General features: G+C 38.4%; 1 protein-coding gene across 2 annotated transcripts in view; it reads right to left on the minus strand.

Annotated features, from left to right (window-relative positions):
- Positions 1-1,181: 1,181 nt before the first annotated feature.
- The window catches only part of NELL2 (neural EGFL like 2), a 140,264-nt gene continuing 125,163 nt past the window's right edge, over positions 1,182-16,282 (minus strand). For both annotated transcript variants that reach the window (XM_039571111.1, XM_039571112.1), the window contains 4 exons: positions 8,257-8,450; positions 7,084-7,260; positions 4,722-4,946; positions 1,182-2,007 (listed from right to left, as the gene is read on the minus strand). In XM_039571111.1, coding sequence (XP_039427045.1) covers positions 1,957-2,007; positions 4,722-4,946; positions 7,084-7,260; positions 8,257-8,450 — 647 coding nt within the window. In that variant the 3' untranslated portion in view covers positions 1,182-1,956. The remainder of the gene's footprint in view (positions 2,008-4,721; positions 4,947-7,083; positions 7,261-8,256; positions 8,451-16,282) is intronic.

A 16,282-nucleotide genomic window follows, 5' to 3' on the forward strand; every position in this document is an offset into this window, starting at 1 on the left:
TAAAAATGGTGACTACAGCTTGCCAGGAATAGGACAAAACACACAAAAACCCCTTGAGTACCTATTATTTATGGACTAGATGAGGAAAAGTTTTCATTTGGTCTGAAAATCTTCATAACTTTAATGGTTCAATGTAAAATATCCATTTGAATCTCCTTTTTTCCAGATTTTTAGTTTCTTGGGCTTGTTGATACTATTAGCATTTGGCAGCCTAGCATCTCTTGTTATCCCCTAATCCAAAAACATCCAGTCCTCAGTAAACACTAGGGTTCAAGGGAATGCCTACTGGATACATGTGGTTGCATGAGTTTCCTTTGATCTCCTGCAGTACGTGAAACTGAAGTAGCACCTGTTTGCAGGAAATAATTCTGTTTCGTAAAACCCTGTACATGGACTTCCCTTGTAACTTCATATCACACAGGAGCAATAATAATGGAAGTTTGCCTGTCCAGGTTTCATAACAATCTACTGAACTTGTAAGAGAGACGCTGAAGAGCAGCAAGGCACTTTGGAAAGAATACGAGTACTAAAGCAGTATCTGAAGAATGCTGTCACCTTGGGCATCTTCCTCCTTGCCTGTTTTGCCTCCACTGCTCATGATGCATTCTTTACAAATTCAGCCTTTTCAGCCCACTATTTGTAAGCACTGCTTTAGTCTTTACTTCTCTTTGAGAATAACATAGCTTTGGTCATGTAGCCTCCTTCATTTATTGTCCCAACAGTAGTGGCAATAGGGTTTGCATATTGAAGTAATCCCCATGCATTAAGATACTTCACACAAACAGCAAAAACAGCTGCAGAGCTTAAGGAAGACAAACCAACCCTTGGCAGCTGGAGAGAAGAGGAATTTGGAGAAGATCCCCTGTAAATCTGAACAGATCCAAGTCACACACAAATGATCTGTACTGACTCTGCATGACAACATCCCACTGGCACATAGGATCTGATATTTAAGCATGTGAATTTGCTGTTTAATCCACTGTAATGACAAATTACTTATGTGTATCTTAACAAAGACATGATAGGCATAAGGCTGTGCTGGGCATAAGCTTCCACATGTAGAGGACCTAGACAGGCAATACTTCACCTGTATTGTCCAGATGCCCAGGAATGCTTGCAAAGAAGTAACAGCACACATAAAAATGACATCCTGGAAGAGGAAAGATGGCACAAACAGAAACTTAAGGTAAGAGAAATATTTATTTAAATTTGCACAATTACGAGCTTATACCGAACAAAGTCAATCAAGAAATAATAGTAAGTGCAGTAAAACAAGGAAATATTGATGACTTTTCCCATCAGAAAACATTAAGAAGCCATGCCTGTGCATCACGGGTTTTCTTTTTTGTTTGGTTTTTTTTTTTTTTTTGGTTTTTTCTTGTTTTGTTTTTTGTTTTTTACAATAACTTTATCTTTTTTTTTTTTCAGCGCACATACTGTACATATCACATCTTAGCTGCTAGGTTCATTATTCCTGAAGGCTTCATCCTTTTACTCAAACATCTGCTAAGTTCTGCAGTAAGCAATCAAACACATTTGTGCAGTTCCAAATATGATTAGGTAAATCTGCTGCATCTGGTCAAGCGTTGGACTCTCAAAGCTTCGGAAGACCCTGTAAGAACTCCTAGTTGATTTTAGATCTTGACATCATTATGTACAGCATTACAATGTGTCACTTTACACTAACCTAAACATTCTGCACAAGGATGCCAGACAGACAAATAGCCAGAAGATTTGGACCTAACCTCATACAAAGGTTTACACATCTGAGCTTGTCTTGAGTCCCATAAATTTCACTCTGATTCAGGTAACCGAGTTCATCACATATCTGCACTTCAGATAGACAAAAACAACCTAATTTTAGTTTTAATTTTGAACAATTTTTGGTCTAAAGGTCTATTTCTGTGTAGGAAAATTCTTTATCCAGAAACTGCTTGTGAGAGATAGCTGTTGGTGTCACAGTTCCTGAAGGCACTGTGGATCCACTGAGCAACAGACATGGCCATTCTAAAGGATGAAAAAACAGAAAGAGGAATTGAAACAATTTGCATTTTGTACAAAACAAGTAAATTTAACAAGTTCAGCTGTTTGCAAATACCCATCAGATTTGAATGTACACACTTGTAAAACACAAAACATGTACAGACTTGGATCAGATTCATGACATTGTGCTCATGTCCTTATGTTGCCCAAAGGAATAGGCTATTATGATTCCTCTAATTGCTTGGCTTGTTGAGGTCTGTGTCCCAGAGCTACAACAGTCAAACTGAAAGAAACTGGGATCAGTGGAGGGAATGCTCCCAACATAAAGGTATCGGGCATCTGCTCAAATACATAAAGCTGTTGAACAAGACAGGGCACTAGGGAGTTTCATTCAGATCAGGTAGAAGGGACTCTGGGTTTTATTTATCCCTGAAAGCTTCAACTTCATGCATCCTGGCTGTAACACCAGCAAACATTAATCCATGAACTTTTTCCAAATAGTCCAGACATTCTTATTAGGATACTAAGGGCACTTAAGGGAACAGATTGCCTATGGACATCATTAAAACACTGGAGAAATAATTTCTGCATCTCTACTACTTATTTTCTTAAGTCTGATTCTTACAATGCAAATAAAAACTGAGTATTATTTATAAATTAGTCCAAATACATTAAACTGACTAAACTGACAGGACTTTAATTAAAGACCAAGGTCTGAATAATTCAAGCATTTTCTTTCACTCCTTCTGTTACAGGAGGTTACGATCCTACTCTCCCCCTTCTTTACTTGTGATTAGAAATGTTTTTGTGGCTCAGTCTGCTTTAGCTGATACCCAGGTTTCTAAATTCTTTAAGGATTTGTGTAAACCTGTTTTGCTATCGCTTGTTTAGAGAGGCTTAGACTAGAGTTTTGACCTTCCATGAGATGCTTTACAAGAGAAGAGAGGGGTGACACAGGATGAATGAGAAGGAGCACTATACAAACTGGGCACACCACTACCCTGATCCAGAGGGAGCAGGCTGCTTGCATGCAGAACTGCAATATTAAAATGCTGGCAATATGAGCAGATAGCGTATTTCAAAATGAACACTGCTCTGTAAAGAGAATTGAGTAAGATTTGGCTTGCTTAGGGATGAAGTGGTACCTCTACTTTGCTAGGCAGAGTCACACCTGAGTCATTAAAATTATGGAGTTTGGCAGAGTATGTGTTTTAATCCTCACTATGTTCACAAGGCAGCAATGGATTTGGTTAGTCTGTGTACATGTTTGCACTGAATACCAATTAGTCAACCCTTAAGGTTCAGTCTTTGCTTAACACAAAAGGCCAGATGGGAGCAGCACTTAGGTGGCCACGATCAGAACTGATACATGCCTTCTGCATTGCCACTAATTAGCAGTACAGCAAGAGCATATTTCCCACCACTGAGTCTCAAAGGTGCTTTAGGGAAGAACCACACAAAAAGATTGTTTTTACAGATGGGGAACCAGATGCATAAGAACTGTAGCAAAAAGTCACTTCTAGCATTGGAGCTGGTATATACCACCAGCTACAGACCCCAGAAGTACAGGTTTCTGCCTGTAAGCCTGCTTCAACATCCTCTGGGCAGCAGATGGCTTTCTAACCATTAGCTAGTCTGTCAGACTACAGCATTTTCTTCTAACCACTGACCCATTCTGACATCAAGACAAATGCTGAAACTTACTTGGTGCATACCACTGCCCTTGAGAAAGGACTCTGCCTCGACAGCAGCACCTGTTGCACACAGTATTGCATCAGGCAAAGTGGAGGAAGGAAGTGATGCTTGACAGCTTCTGCTGCCTGATCACACAGAATTCTCACAGAAGGAGGTGCTGAAGATAGACTATTTTTTATGAGCACCTTTTCAAAGTAGTTAATTGTACCATGTATTGGAGTCTGGGAAGCATCTTGCTTGGGAAAAATATAGAATGAAGTCCAAAATCAACTGTGAATTTCAGTAATAATTAAAGAACTCTGCATGAATCCTGCTATCTCTCTCTCCTTGGCTACTGTGTTAACACATATTGTCACTCTTCAGTACCGGATGGCAGAAAACACAATTCACTTTATGGTCTTATTTTGAATAGAAACACTTACGTTAAGCCCTTTTTTTCTTTTCATTCTCAAAAAGAGATGCCAGAGTTCACATATGCCCAGAGCTATTAATTTTTCTCCTCAGACAATAATTTCTTTGACTACAAAACCAGTAAATGTTCTAAACACGTTGATTAATTTTAAAGTACAAAAGCTATGTAACCATATAACTAGTCCTTTTATTCTGAAAACAATTACTATTCTCAAAAAGCAATTCAAGCAGTTCCACTAACACTATAGGATCACACTGAACAAATTTCTTGTGTGAAGTCTAGGCTTACATAGCCATATTTGCATGTTTCCAAGATAGCACGGAGCTTGGAGCTCCGTGTTTAAACATGAATTCAGCTATCCTGGTGGAAAAGCGAAGTCCAGTACCGTGCCCACGGCACTCTGCAGCGTGGGCTGTTGTCCTGTTTCTGACCTGCTCGCACATCACACCATGCTTCTACCACATGCAAGAGTACAGTTAACTAAGCTGAACACTTTTACTGTCATCTCTGCTGCTTTAAAACAAGTGTAGACACCAACTGTTCACTGACTGGACTTAGTACTTTAATATTTATGTGCCACAGAACAAGCTGGGAAGAAGCATCTCAGCTTCATCTTTATAACCTCTATTACCTTGCACTGGCAGAGGGTGCACTCTGTGCCATGCTTAATCCAAGAAGATCCAGTGAAGCGAATGACATCGGTTTCATCCAGACATGTTTTAGTGATGTCATTGCGAATGGTGTCTGCTTGGCAGGGGTCAGTGACACAGCGTGGGCAGCACTCATTCTCGGGGAGGACACTGAATTCACAGTCCACCTCTGGGCATGGCAAGGGCCAGCAGTCAACTTCTCCTTGCTGTTTTCAGAAAGAGCAAGATATTATTATTAGCTCTTATTTTGTTTCTCACCCATTCCTCTGAATCAGCACCATGTTTCCTAGCTGGCTATTTTTTCCCAACTGGTCCTGTTCAGAATTCAGCACAGAAAACACTGATATTCACTGACTGTGGGACACACAGCAGATCAGGTGTTTTTTTCTGCATGCCATTCAGGAAGTATATTAGATTTAACTTATATCAGTACACTCTCCATCAAGCTGCAGCTGAAAATTCTCCATAGAAGTTATGTAACACAGGATATAGGCCTGTCCTTGTGACACCCTACTTCTGCAAGTGACAGAAGTTGTAACATGACTCCACAAAAGTGTGCCAAAATCTTCAGTTTCACCCAGTTCTTACTCGCAATTTGAACTGTTGGCTTGCCATAGAAAGCCCTCAAATTTATCTTTGCCATGGTTACAAATGTATTGGCTGGATTAAGGATGTTGAGCTACCAGCAGCCCAATGTAACAGGGAACACCAGCACATTTGCAGTGAGAGGACCTCCAACCACTCACCATCCACTTAGGATATTATGCAGAATACCTGAAGTTCCAAACTTTATCACACCTTCTGCATGGTGGGTGTAGTACAGTCAGGGTAAGAAAAGGTCCGAGCAGAGATTTGTGTTAGGCCAGCATATCCTTAGGGGAAGTTACTGTATGCCTGAACACAAATCTCAAGATGTTTAATGAATCGTATCAGTTACTAGAAGCTGGAATCACCCTCCCTTCACTCTGGACAAGGGCCAATGCTGCAGATCTACTGGCCAAAGAAAAGACTTCACAGAAGTTATTAATGCACTTTTTTTTTTTTTTTTTGGAGCAGCTCCATCTCTGATCCCCAATTTATTCAGCTAATTTGAGCACAGATTGAATAGTTTGGACTTAAGGGAGGGCAAAAAACACAGCATTTGGTCCTAGGAAATCAGTTTATTCATGAAAAATGTACCTAAGACTTTGAGAATGAGGAGTTCACTATCTCCAGAGCAGAAGCTGAAAAAAAAATCACAGACACTTGTCATAGCTCCAAATTTCCTTCACTTGTTGCAGAAAGTATTGTGAAGTTAGTCTATTAAAGAACTCTCATCTGGGTCAATTTTCTTCTTTTTGAATTGCAGGATGGTAAGAATTAAAGTAATCTTTTAACCCAGTCACTGATCTTGATACTTCGATCTATTTTTTGCATTGATGGACAGTACAAGGAGTAGACAATACTTTGTCACCCAAAAAAATCCATGACCACTGAAAGAAAGCAGGCTTTTGATACAGAAGTAGGATCTTGAAAAAAAAAGAAACATCTATTGATGTGATCTCATGATCTTTTGAAATCTGAAGTTGTAGGTTGGGTTTTTTTCATTTTTAAGACATTTAATAAAGCACATGGTAATCTATTCCATTGGATTTTAGCACTGAAAGCACAGTCTACAGAAATGAGTTTCTGGCTGTTACTCATGATACACTGACAAACCAAAGCTGCTACATGGACTAGCCTTTATATTTTGAGATAATCTGTGATAAAAGCTAGTTGTTTTATCTTGGGATTTTCTCCGTCACAGAAACATCCTGAGCAGCATTATGCAGAATAGTTTTTGCTTAGACTCCGAAATACATGCCTAGGAAAAAGATGACAAGCGTGAACAGATGTAGGTTTTTTTCAAATCTCATTTCACTGTTTAGAAAAATGCACAAAGTCTTATTATTTTTCTGTTACTCAAAATGTCTGAATGAATAAATAAGTTTTAGTTTACCAGCATCCTTGAAATTATCAGCTGTGATAATAAATACATATTTAGAATTTCCCTATAGAGCTTCATCAGTCTCTGAATAAGTGAACACGAGTGTTGCTGTGTAGGTGCCATATCCAAATGACCTCCACTCTGCTGAAACCACCTTCATGATTAAATAATTTATATGATGTCTATTGCATCAAAACACATTTTTGACAGGAACTTGACAATACTGACAAAAATCCACGAAAACCCGATTTTGATTATACAGGTTCTTCAGGGGAAATTTGGTGGATGCTAATGCATGAAAATGAAACTATTCAGAGATCAGAATATCTCATACCGATTTTCCCTCCTGTCTCTGCTGCTGTAATCAGGAACCTTACCAGACAGCGGCACTGCTGACAGTTCTGTATCCAGGAATCACCACTGTTATAGGAAAGCTCCCCACTCTGATGTAAACATTGACTGCTGAGCCTCGGGTCACACTCAGGACAGCAAAAGAGGTCAACGGTGGGATTTTGGCAGTCACAGACCATTCGCCGGCACATCACATATCCATTCTATTTTTAGAAGAGAGACATACAGCAGTGGCAGAAATTCGCACAACTACAGCCATATTCCAGCCAAAATTTTATTTTTTACCATGATTCTAAGCCATTAGCAGCTCACAAGTTTTCCACTACACAGTATCTTTGTCAAAATACAATTCAAACCAAGCCAGAAACCCCAATACACACTCAGTAACTACCATAAAGTTCCCCTACTTCTACATCCTTCATTCAACCAATTTCCAGGCAGCTCTCCCCTGACGTGGTGAAACCCAAAGGTGTTCTTCCCAAGGGTTAGATTTTAATGGATTGCACTAAGTTTGTAATTCTCATATAGATGCTTGATGAATCTTGCTTTAAACTTCATTGAATATCCCAGTTTCATAGACTGGAGAGTGTCAAGGAAGACCATCCCCTCTGTTCTCTAATTATTCGCATAGGAAGATGATAGGTGATCTGAAACTAAACCAAGTACGCGACAGTCGAGCTGCTGAAATGTTCAGGATACCGTCAGCAGTGTTTTGGGCCTTCATTCCCCATCAGCATTTAGCTTGGGACCAAACTTCCCACAGCAAACATTTGAGAAAGTTAAACTGAATTATTCTGCAGACAGAGAAACTACTTCTATTTATAGCCATCTGCTAGAGATACTGGTCTCAGTCTCCAACCCCAATAGATGTCTAGACAGTTTATTTGCATGAAAAAGCTGTTACTCCCACCCAGAGACCACAGGTGGCATCTCTGCTAACAAAACAGTACTATCATCCTTCTCCCAGTACCATATAATAAACTTCCAACGAATGTTCTGCTCATGCAGGTTGGAGAGAGAAGCTATCTCCAATGTAATATAATGTAATATCTCTCCCATGTAATATATGATTTTATTTCTGTAGTTCCACACATGCACCTGAGAAGGCCGCTAAACCAGGAATTTCACTTGAATCCTGACACTCTGCCCTTCATCCCTAACACCACCTTGCAGAAGCAGCTACTTCCATTTGTACTGACCTGGCAAGAGCAGACAGAGCATCGGTCATTCTCCAGCACCCAAATCTGACCATTGTGCTTGATTTTGCCTTCATGGATACAGTCTCCTGTGCAGTTCTTGCCATGGGGACATCGACAGTCATACCCACCATCCAAGTTAAAGCAAACAGTGTCATTGGCACAGCTATGCCTTCCAGTTCCACATTCATCAATGTCTGCAAAAACATGCCATGTAATGCTTTTAGACCACATTCAATTAACAAAAATCTTCTTGTGGCAGTCAATATAAATGATTCCTGGCCATTAAGGCCTTCAGCTGAAAATTAATTTGTACTTCACCAGCATGGGGAGAAATAACTCAAAAATTCACAAAAAATATTTTACAAGTCACATCAGCTTTTTTAGGTCATGTTTTAACCTGATATTTTGAGTTTTTCTATACATATTTCTAAGTGAATGCTTTTGAGTACGGTAGATAGAATGAAGAAACCACAAGAAACATGAGAGCAAGAATAATTCTCAGCTCCCCTAAAGAACCTTAGTTTGCGGCAACCATTCATGAGACATGTTCTGTGAAACAAGAGCAACTTCAGAATCTTGTTCTTAAAATATTTTGCTGACTCTGTCTAGCACATTTGAGTTCACTTGATGAGAATTTAATGAAAAAGGTGATGTCTGACCTGCAAGCTCATTTAAGCAAGCGCACCATGCTTTAAATTTCATCCTTTATTAGAATGTGAAAACTAGAATATTTTAAATATTGAAGTTGCAGTGTCAGCTATAGCCCTTGTGTCTAGAATAGAAATAAAGAAAAAAAATTCACATCTCCATTGAATAAAAATAAATTACTTCAAAACAGTTATATCTCAAAGAATTAAAAAGTATTTTAAAGGCCTACCTCATCAAGGTACATACAATTATTTTGCAAAGGCAAGCTAGCAGCACACACTACCTTCTACCCAAATAGTCTTTATTTAGCTTTTTCAGCTGTTCAGATGGAGAAAAATTATCGTGGAAAGAAGCTCAAAGGGGAATGAAGTAAATGGATATATGCAATAAAAAGCAGAAAACAGAGCAAAAACTAGAACTATGGTGATTGTAAATATCGATACATTGAGTTCAACTCTAAATACAATTTATCAACAGTACGGCCCAAGTTCTTGATTAAAGTTCATTAAAAAGTAATGTTGTTATAATTAAATGTCCACCAGAGGAGTGAGATAAAATAAGCAATATGGTCATGAATATATCTTTCACCACCAGCACAAAAACCTAATAAGTAAAACACTCAGCTTTGGGTTCAACAATGGAAATGAAACCTCCAATCCACCTCAAGCACATTCAGTTTAAAGCAAAATAATTCAATTATCATTTCAATTTCAAGTGTGGCTATGGTCAAAAACCCAAAAAAAGTAAACAAGTTGCTAACATGAATATGAATTGGGATGAAAAAAAGCAGGGAAATGATTAGAATTCCATTGTACAAATCAGCAGCATTGTGTGTTTCCTTCAAATACTGTGTGCAATAACAGTGGCATCATCTTAATAAGAATTGCAAAATTACTAGGGCTTATGTGAAGATTGAGGGAAATATCATTTGAGAAGAAATGAAAAAAATGGATTCCCCATCCTAAAATAACATCAGCAAGAAGGGATATAACCAAAAAAATAATGAATACTCCAAATAAGACATGTTGAGAGCTTTTTTCTCCATATTGCCTAACACACAAGACAGGGGACAGTCAGTGGAACTGAAAGACAACAAATTCAAACCTGATAAAAGGAAATAACTTTCCATACAATGCATAAACAAACTATGACACTCACTGCTGCAGAATCCTAAGAGGCAAAAAACAATCACATAGCCAAAAGCGTATAAAGTTAGCAAGAATATTCAATTTGCAATGCTAACAGATTTTGGGAGAGAGATTACATTTCATGCATTAGGGCCCATGGTAGGCTTATTTACATATCAGATAATCCAGAACAGGAGAATCATCTCAGATCTCTACATCTTCTACCTCACTGCCTTCTGAAGCATCTGGAGGCAGTCACTGCTGTAACAGGGCAGAGGATAACTGGGACCATGAACCAAATTCAGTGTGGCTGTTTGCATGGACCTGAACAGCTGAAACATCACAGGCACATCAGACAGGGAAACCCACCCCAACAGTCAGGATACATAACCAGTGGAACAGATGGCTCTGCAGAGGCTGTCCAGACTCTAAACTTGAAGGTTTGTAGAGGAGTAGCTAACAGGAGTGGTTTGAGTGACTCCAGTTTGGGCAGAGCAGAGGGATGGAAGAGCTGCTCTCTCCTTCCTACATTTTCTCTTAAATCAAACCTGAAAGTAATAGAATCTGGCAATTTAAAATTAAGGTATAGCTGGTTTTAAGTTATGCAATAACAAGAACAGACACAAATTGTATTTAAATGTAATGATTTGGGTTAACAGCAGGATTCTCTTTATTAACGAAGTAATTTTTAATAAATTACTTTCTGAAACTTGTATTCATTTGTTTAGAACATTCTTTTGTACAAAACTTTTACACAGCTCTTATAAATTAATAATGTCACTTCTCAGCAACCTGGATACTTAAGAGAAGGCAGACATAATTAATGAGATAACTGGACAAAGTTCAGCTGTCATGTAAATAAGAAAGGTTTCCTTTAAACAACAAATGTTGATCCTATAAACATTGACTCTGCATTCGGCACATATATACAAGCCTATTTCACAATTTTCCCATGAGAAAGAGGCTTCTGAGGTTTATTTTTCAACACAGTCCCAGTAACTGAAAATAATGGAGGTTTCATCATTGACTCTGGTATTGAGCCGAGCTTATTTGGCATTAAAAACTTCTGGAAATTCCCAACCTTGTTTTTTTCAGTTGTTTGATTCATGAAAATAAATGTTCTGGATAGGGCAATTTAAATATTCCTAGTCACAGCAGGAACTATTTACATTTTGATTCTAACCTAATCAGAAACAGCAGTGTGTTTATGATGCAGCAAGAGAAACACCAGCTTTTCATGCATGGAACTCTCATCTGCATTATTCATCCACATCAAACTTCAGGCATTATCAGCAAAGAACTTGCACACCAATCATCCCTACCAAGCAAAACTTCGTCTGTTTTTTTTTTACTTTAGACTTTTAATCGATGGTGCATTATGTTACAGAAATTGTGTTTACAGCCATAACCAGCTATGGGCAAGGGATACTGGGACCTGCATCTTTTGTGTTTGAAAGGGAAGATGGTAGGATTACAGGTTGCATACTCCAGTACATACAGCCACAAAGCCATTTTATTACTGCTCCCATATAGTTAGCAAAACACACAAATAAACAACCCCCACCCCCTCCCAAATAAAACAAAACAAAAAAACCCCAGAAGAGCCCCCCGCATACCATGCAAAAACAAATAGTTCACTTCAGGCTATTTACAACACACTGCTTAAGAACCAAGCAGCTTGAATATTATGACATTAGAACATTATTCCCAAAAGACTTGGAAGTTTGCCTCAATAAAAAAAACAGAAATGAAATGTAACTAGTTATCTAGTGCTAAACTGAGAATTAGCTCTTATTTATCTAACCTACATGAAAAATTACTGCAGCTTTGATCTGTCACATTTTTAAGGATTTTGCTTTTCTTACCATCATCTCTAGGTACAACTGAATGTTGCAATAACAAAGGAATACCATGGGAAAGAAGTAGTGATACATGTTACAGAAAATGAGGAGTTAATTGTATCTCAAATAATTTCCTGCCTACACTAGAAAAATACCCGACTAAAGCCATACAATAGGGTGACAGTAGTCAGAATGACTAAACTCCATTTGCAGTATTTGCAAGACTGCAGAGACAGAAAACTCCATAAAAATGGGAATTTCAATTGCTCCAGGTTGCGACCCAAAGTTGTATTTAAGAGATTTTGGAAGAGGTAGTCAAAGAAACCTAGAGGGACAAAGCACCATTTCACTTGGCCCTAAGCAGCAAGCAGCCTCTGATTCAGAATGTCTCTACAGAGCAACTACCCTGCATTGGTGACCAACAGCGACCACAAGTTCAATATCCTTGAAGGAATTTAAAACCCCCTCTGTGGTAGTGCTTAGATTCAAAGAGGCTATTATGTTAAAATGATGGAGATTTAAATATGAACTAAAACTAGCAACCAAAAGGATAACATTTTCAGATAGAAAGAGGATTGTTTAAAGATACCATATCACAGATTCATATTCAAAGTATACTATACTAATAAAAAGTATTTTTAAAAGGGATAGATTTCATATACTCTTAATACTTTTATTCATGACCTTCCTTGCTCAATACATACTCTTACAAGAACTATGTGCCATGGAAGAAAAGTGGTCATTGACTCACAGATTAAAAAGAATTATATTCATTAATAAATAATTATTTATCCCTGTAATGAAAGGGATAAAAGGGGATAATTATTGTGAAATAAAGGGCAGTAAAAATGGTCAGGTTGTCACAATGGAGAGTTGTCCCACGGAAGTTCTGCAAGAATCTGTGCCAGAATGTGATCTGCCCAATAACTTAGTCACATGGAGAAATGGATGAACAGTGTGATGATAAGGCTGTTGATAATAAAGTATAAAACCCAGATATTAAAAGTGAAATATAGAAGCACTCTGTGATGTTGACTGAGCAAACAATAATATGTCAGATGAGATTCATTTGAAAAGAGCGTGGGGAAGTAGCCATTGAAAAATCAAATCAATCTTTTGGATGTATTCTGGAAAAAGATCTTGGAACTACTATGGATAGCTCTAAGAAAGAAAGCTGAATTGTACAGACAAAAACCTCACAAATAGCAGATGCAAAAAATCACAATGAACTCACAAGGAAAATAAACAAGGCACAATTAGAAAACAAAAGAATTGTGCACACCTTGCTAGGAAGTGACAAAAGGCTCAGAGACCCACTGAAACAGCTGATGGAAAGTTGCAGCTATCTGTCCTCTGATGAACTATCCAGACTTACATGCAGGAGATTATCATAAAGCCCTAAAGGGTCTGCCTGAGACCAGAATCATTCTGATATTGGTTAGACTCTCATTTTTGTAAAGAAAAGATGAACATTTGTATCACTGAGAAATATTGGCAGAGATGGTTTGGGAGGGTAGACAGTTCCTTTGCTCTGAAGTTTCTCCCTTACCTTTGCTCTGAGGAATAGCATTAGCTCAGCAAGGTGAAAGTACCAGGATACCTGAGTACTTTTTGCTTAAGGCAAAAAAGGAAGGAGTGCATTTGCTAGGGAGCCCAGGCTCATCTGAGCAGAAAGTTTTATTTCTGTTATTTTCTGTCCTGAGTAAATCTATTGACTGGTGTAACTATTCTTCAAAGAGCAAGTGAATTGTGACTAATTTATTTGTGAGTTCACGTAAGCCACCTGTGAGAGTGCTTACCAGATGTGGAAGATGAAGAGCTGAGACTTCAGATGTTGGTAACATCAGCTTGACAGAAATGTTGTCTCCCTATACAGTAAATGTGTTCAAATTGCTGTCTTATAAAATACAGTGGTCAAGTTTCTGTTTTATCAGGCCTTTTATAAAAGATGAGAAACTCTGAAAATTTTGTATTCTTGCCACACTTCAGAATATTTAAATATTAATGTGTCTCCATATCTGCCTTCTGTTTGGTGATGCTTAAGTTGGGTTCCCAAATTCAGTATTGAAGGCTTAATGCCTATAGCTCTACTTGGGACAGATAGATGGAAAAGAGAAAGAAGTCACTTTATTTGCTGACCTTTAACAATCATGAATAAGAGCAAAAGGATTTTGATGGAGTTTTGTGAGTGCTACTAAGGTTTCCTGCTGAAGAGCAGTGATTTCGTATTTCCTGTTTCCCTTAAGTGCTATCAAAAACAAAGCTTCTGAGAAACCTAAGTGTAGGACTCCAAACTGACAGCGGTTTTTCAACTGCAAGAAATTTAATATACTAGTTAAAATACTGAATGTACTGTGAGATAAATTGAGATACCCTGACAGCCAGCAATTCCTCTACCTTCCAGACCCAGAGCAATGGATGCTGGAGTGACTGTTTTGGACTTTGCTCAGTCAGGAAGGCTGGGGAGCATACCGAGGCTTGTAATATGCCTCCATCCCTCACTATCCTGGATTGTTGAAAACAGTGCTCGAGTAGAGCTTCAGCCTCTGTGCTGTCAGGCAGGCTGCTCTGTCACACACAGAAGAAAGTGATTCTAATTCTGGAGGCAGGATGGCAGAAGAAAAATACAAGATACTTCAGAACAGAAAACCCAAATGGAAGTTCACATACGGATAAACCCTTACAACCAAAAACGATTCTTTTATGAATTGGGCATTCTGGATTGATCTATCCAAACCTTTCATTTGCATCTGTCTCATTTAAAGAATGTAGTACCTGCTGAGAGTGAAGATACATTGATCTCATATTCTATACTAACAACAGCTGGTACCTGACAGATTCTCTTGGTAAGTCCTAAGGGGCTGCTTTAATTAGGTGAGCCATTCTTTGAATGTGGATGTGTGCCAAATGTCCAACAACTGATGAGGTATAACCTGCACTGTTCTGGTACGAACCAATACAGCCTCCCTCTACCACTGATTATGGAAGCTTTTAGACTTTGCAAAGGACAAATTCAAAGGAATCAGGATGTTACACAGAACTGCAGGGCAAACATTAATGGGGCCTGAACTTTCTTATTTTAGGATTTTGCCCTCAGTTGTTCTAGTTTTTTTACTGCAGTGAAGCCTGAGGATGCAATATCTACTCCCTTAGCCCAGCTCGCTTTATGAAATAGTACGTAAGAGACAACCTTCAGCACCAATAAGACTGTTTAAAGAAACTATAAAGAAAAGCTGTCAGGGGGCAAAGAGCAAGATACCAGTTAATATACCATGCTGAATGCTATATTTACATATATAAAATTTAAGACTTCCCAAAGCCATACAATTCTCAAGGACTACATGGCTGACATTTTCCTTTTCTGGAAATACAATGAGGCAGAACATAATTCTACTTCCAAGGGAAAAACAGCAAGTGCTGCTAAGAGGTTGAAGCCCTACAGCTGCATTTCCCACAATTTCTGTCAGTAATTTTTATAGACACCACAGGTCTACCTAGGGGTATAATGTGAATCAAAACTATTAGCAAAGGAATCTCTAGGTCTTCCATTGCCTGTAGGTAAAATAAAATGGGATTATGAATTTTTGCATTCAAGTACATTAGTCAAAATACTCAATAGTCTCAGTTGTGCCAAAGAAGCAGTAGTAGCCAAGGTCAATAGATGTGTAAAATAGGCAATTCAGTAACTATTATTTCATTATCAAGCACTGAAAAAGTCTGGTGATACCAAGGAGCCCACCTCTAGCTAGGAATATTTAGTATTATGTCCTAAAGGGACTTTTCCTGCAAAAGGGGTAGGTGCAGTTTTGGAATTCTGTTGAAATAAGGTTTTTAAGGACATGCTCCTGTGCCTCTGTGATTTTAACAGAGGTGTTTCCACATGGATTTTTAAAATTGGAGGCTTTGCTGAAGGAAACAAAGAACTGATTACACTGATCACTGAAATGCTCTGTGTAGTACTATCAGCACATGTCCAGGGGACACAAACAGACCCAGATTTGAGGAAGACCAAGTAGAACAATCAAGAAAGAAAATTTAAATCCACACTTCCTTGTCTTTTACAGGTGTTTTCAACTGAAAGAAGGAACTTACTTCAAAGCAACTAAAACTTACAAAAGATGAGTCAAGTCAAGCCTATTATGTACTCTATATAAGACACTACTTTGAAGTAGTTTGCACTGTTCCTTCTACAGCTCTGCAAGCTGAAGCACTTGTACAAGCCAGAAAGTTTCAGAGGATAGAGTTGAAAGTGAGAATTGGAGAACTGTGATTTGAAATTTGAGATTAGTATAGCCTGGAAGCTGCTGCTCCATTAAAGTGACTGTCTAAAAGACCATCCACCAACAGCTCAATCTAATCACATCTAACCAGGGGTTACTGAAGAACTGTCACAAGCAATCCATTTTCTTT

This window comes from Corvus cornix, chromosome 1A, assembly GCF_000738735.6.
Source record: "Corvus cornix cornix isolate S_Up_H32 chromosome 1A, ASM73873v5, whole genome shotgun sequence".
Classification (NCBI taxonomy): Eukaryota; Metazoa; Chordata; class Aves; order Passeriformes; family Corvidae; genus Corvus; species Corvus cornix.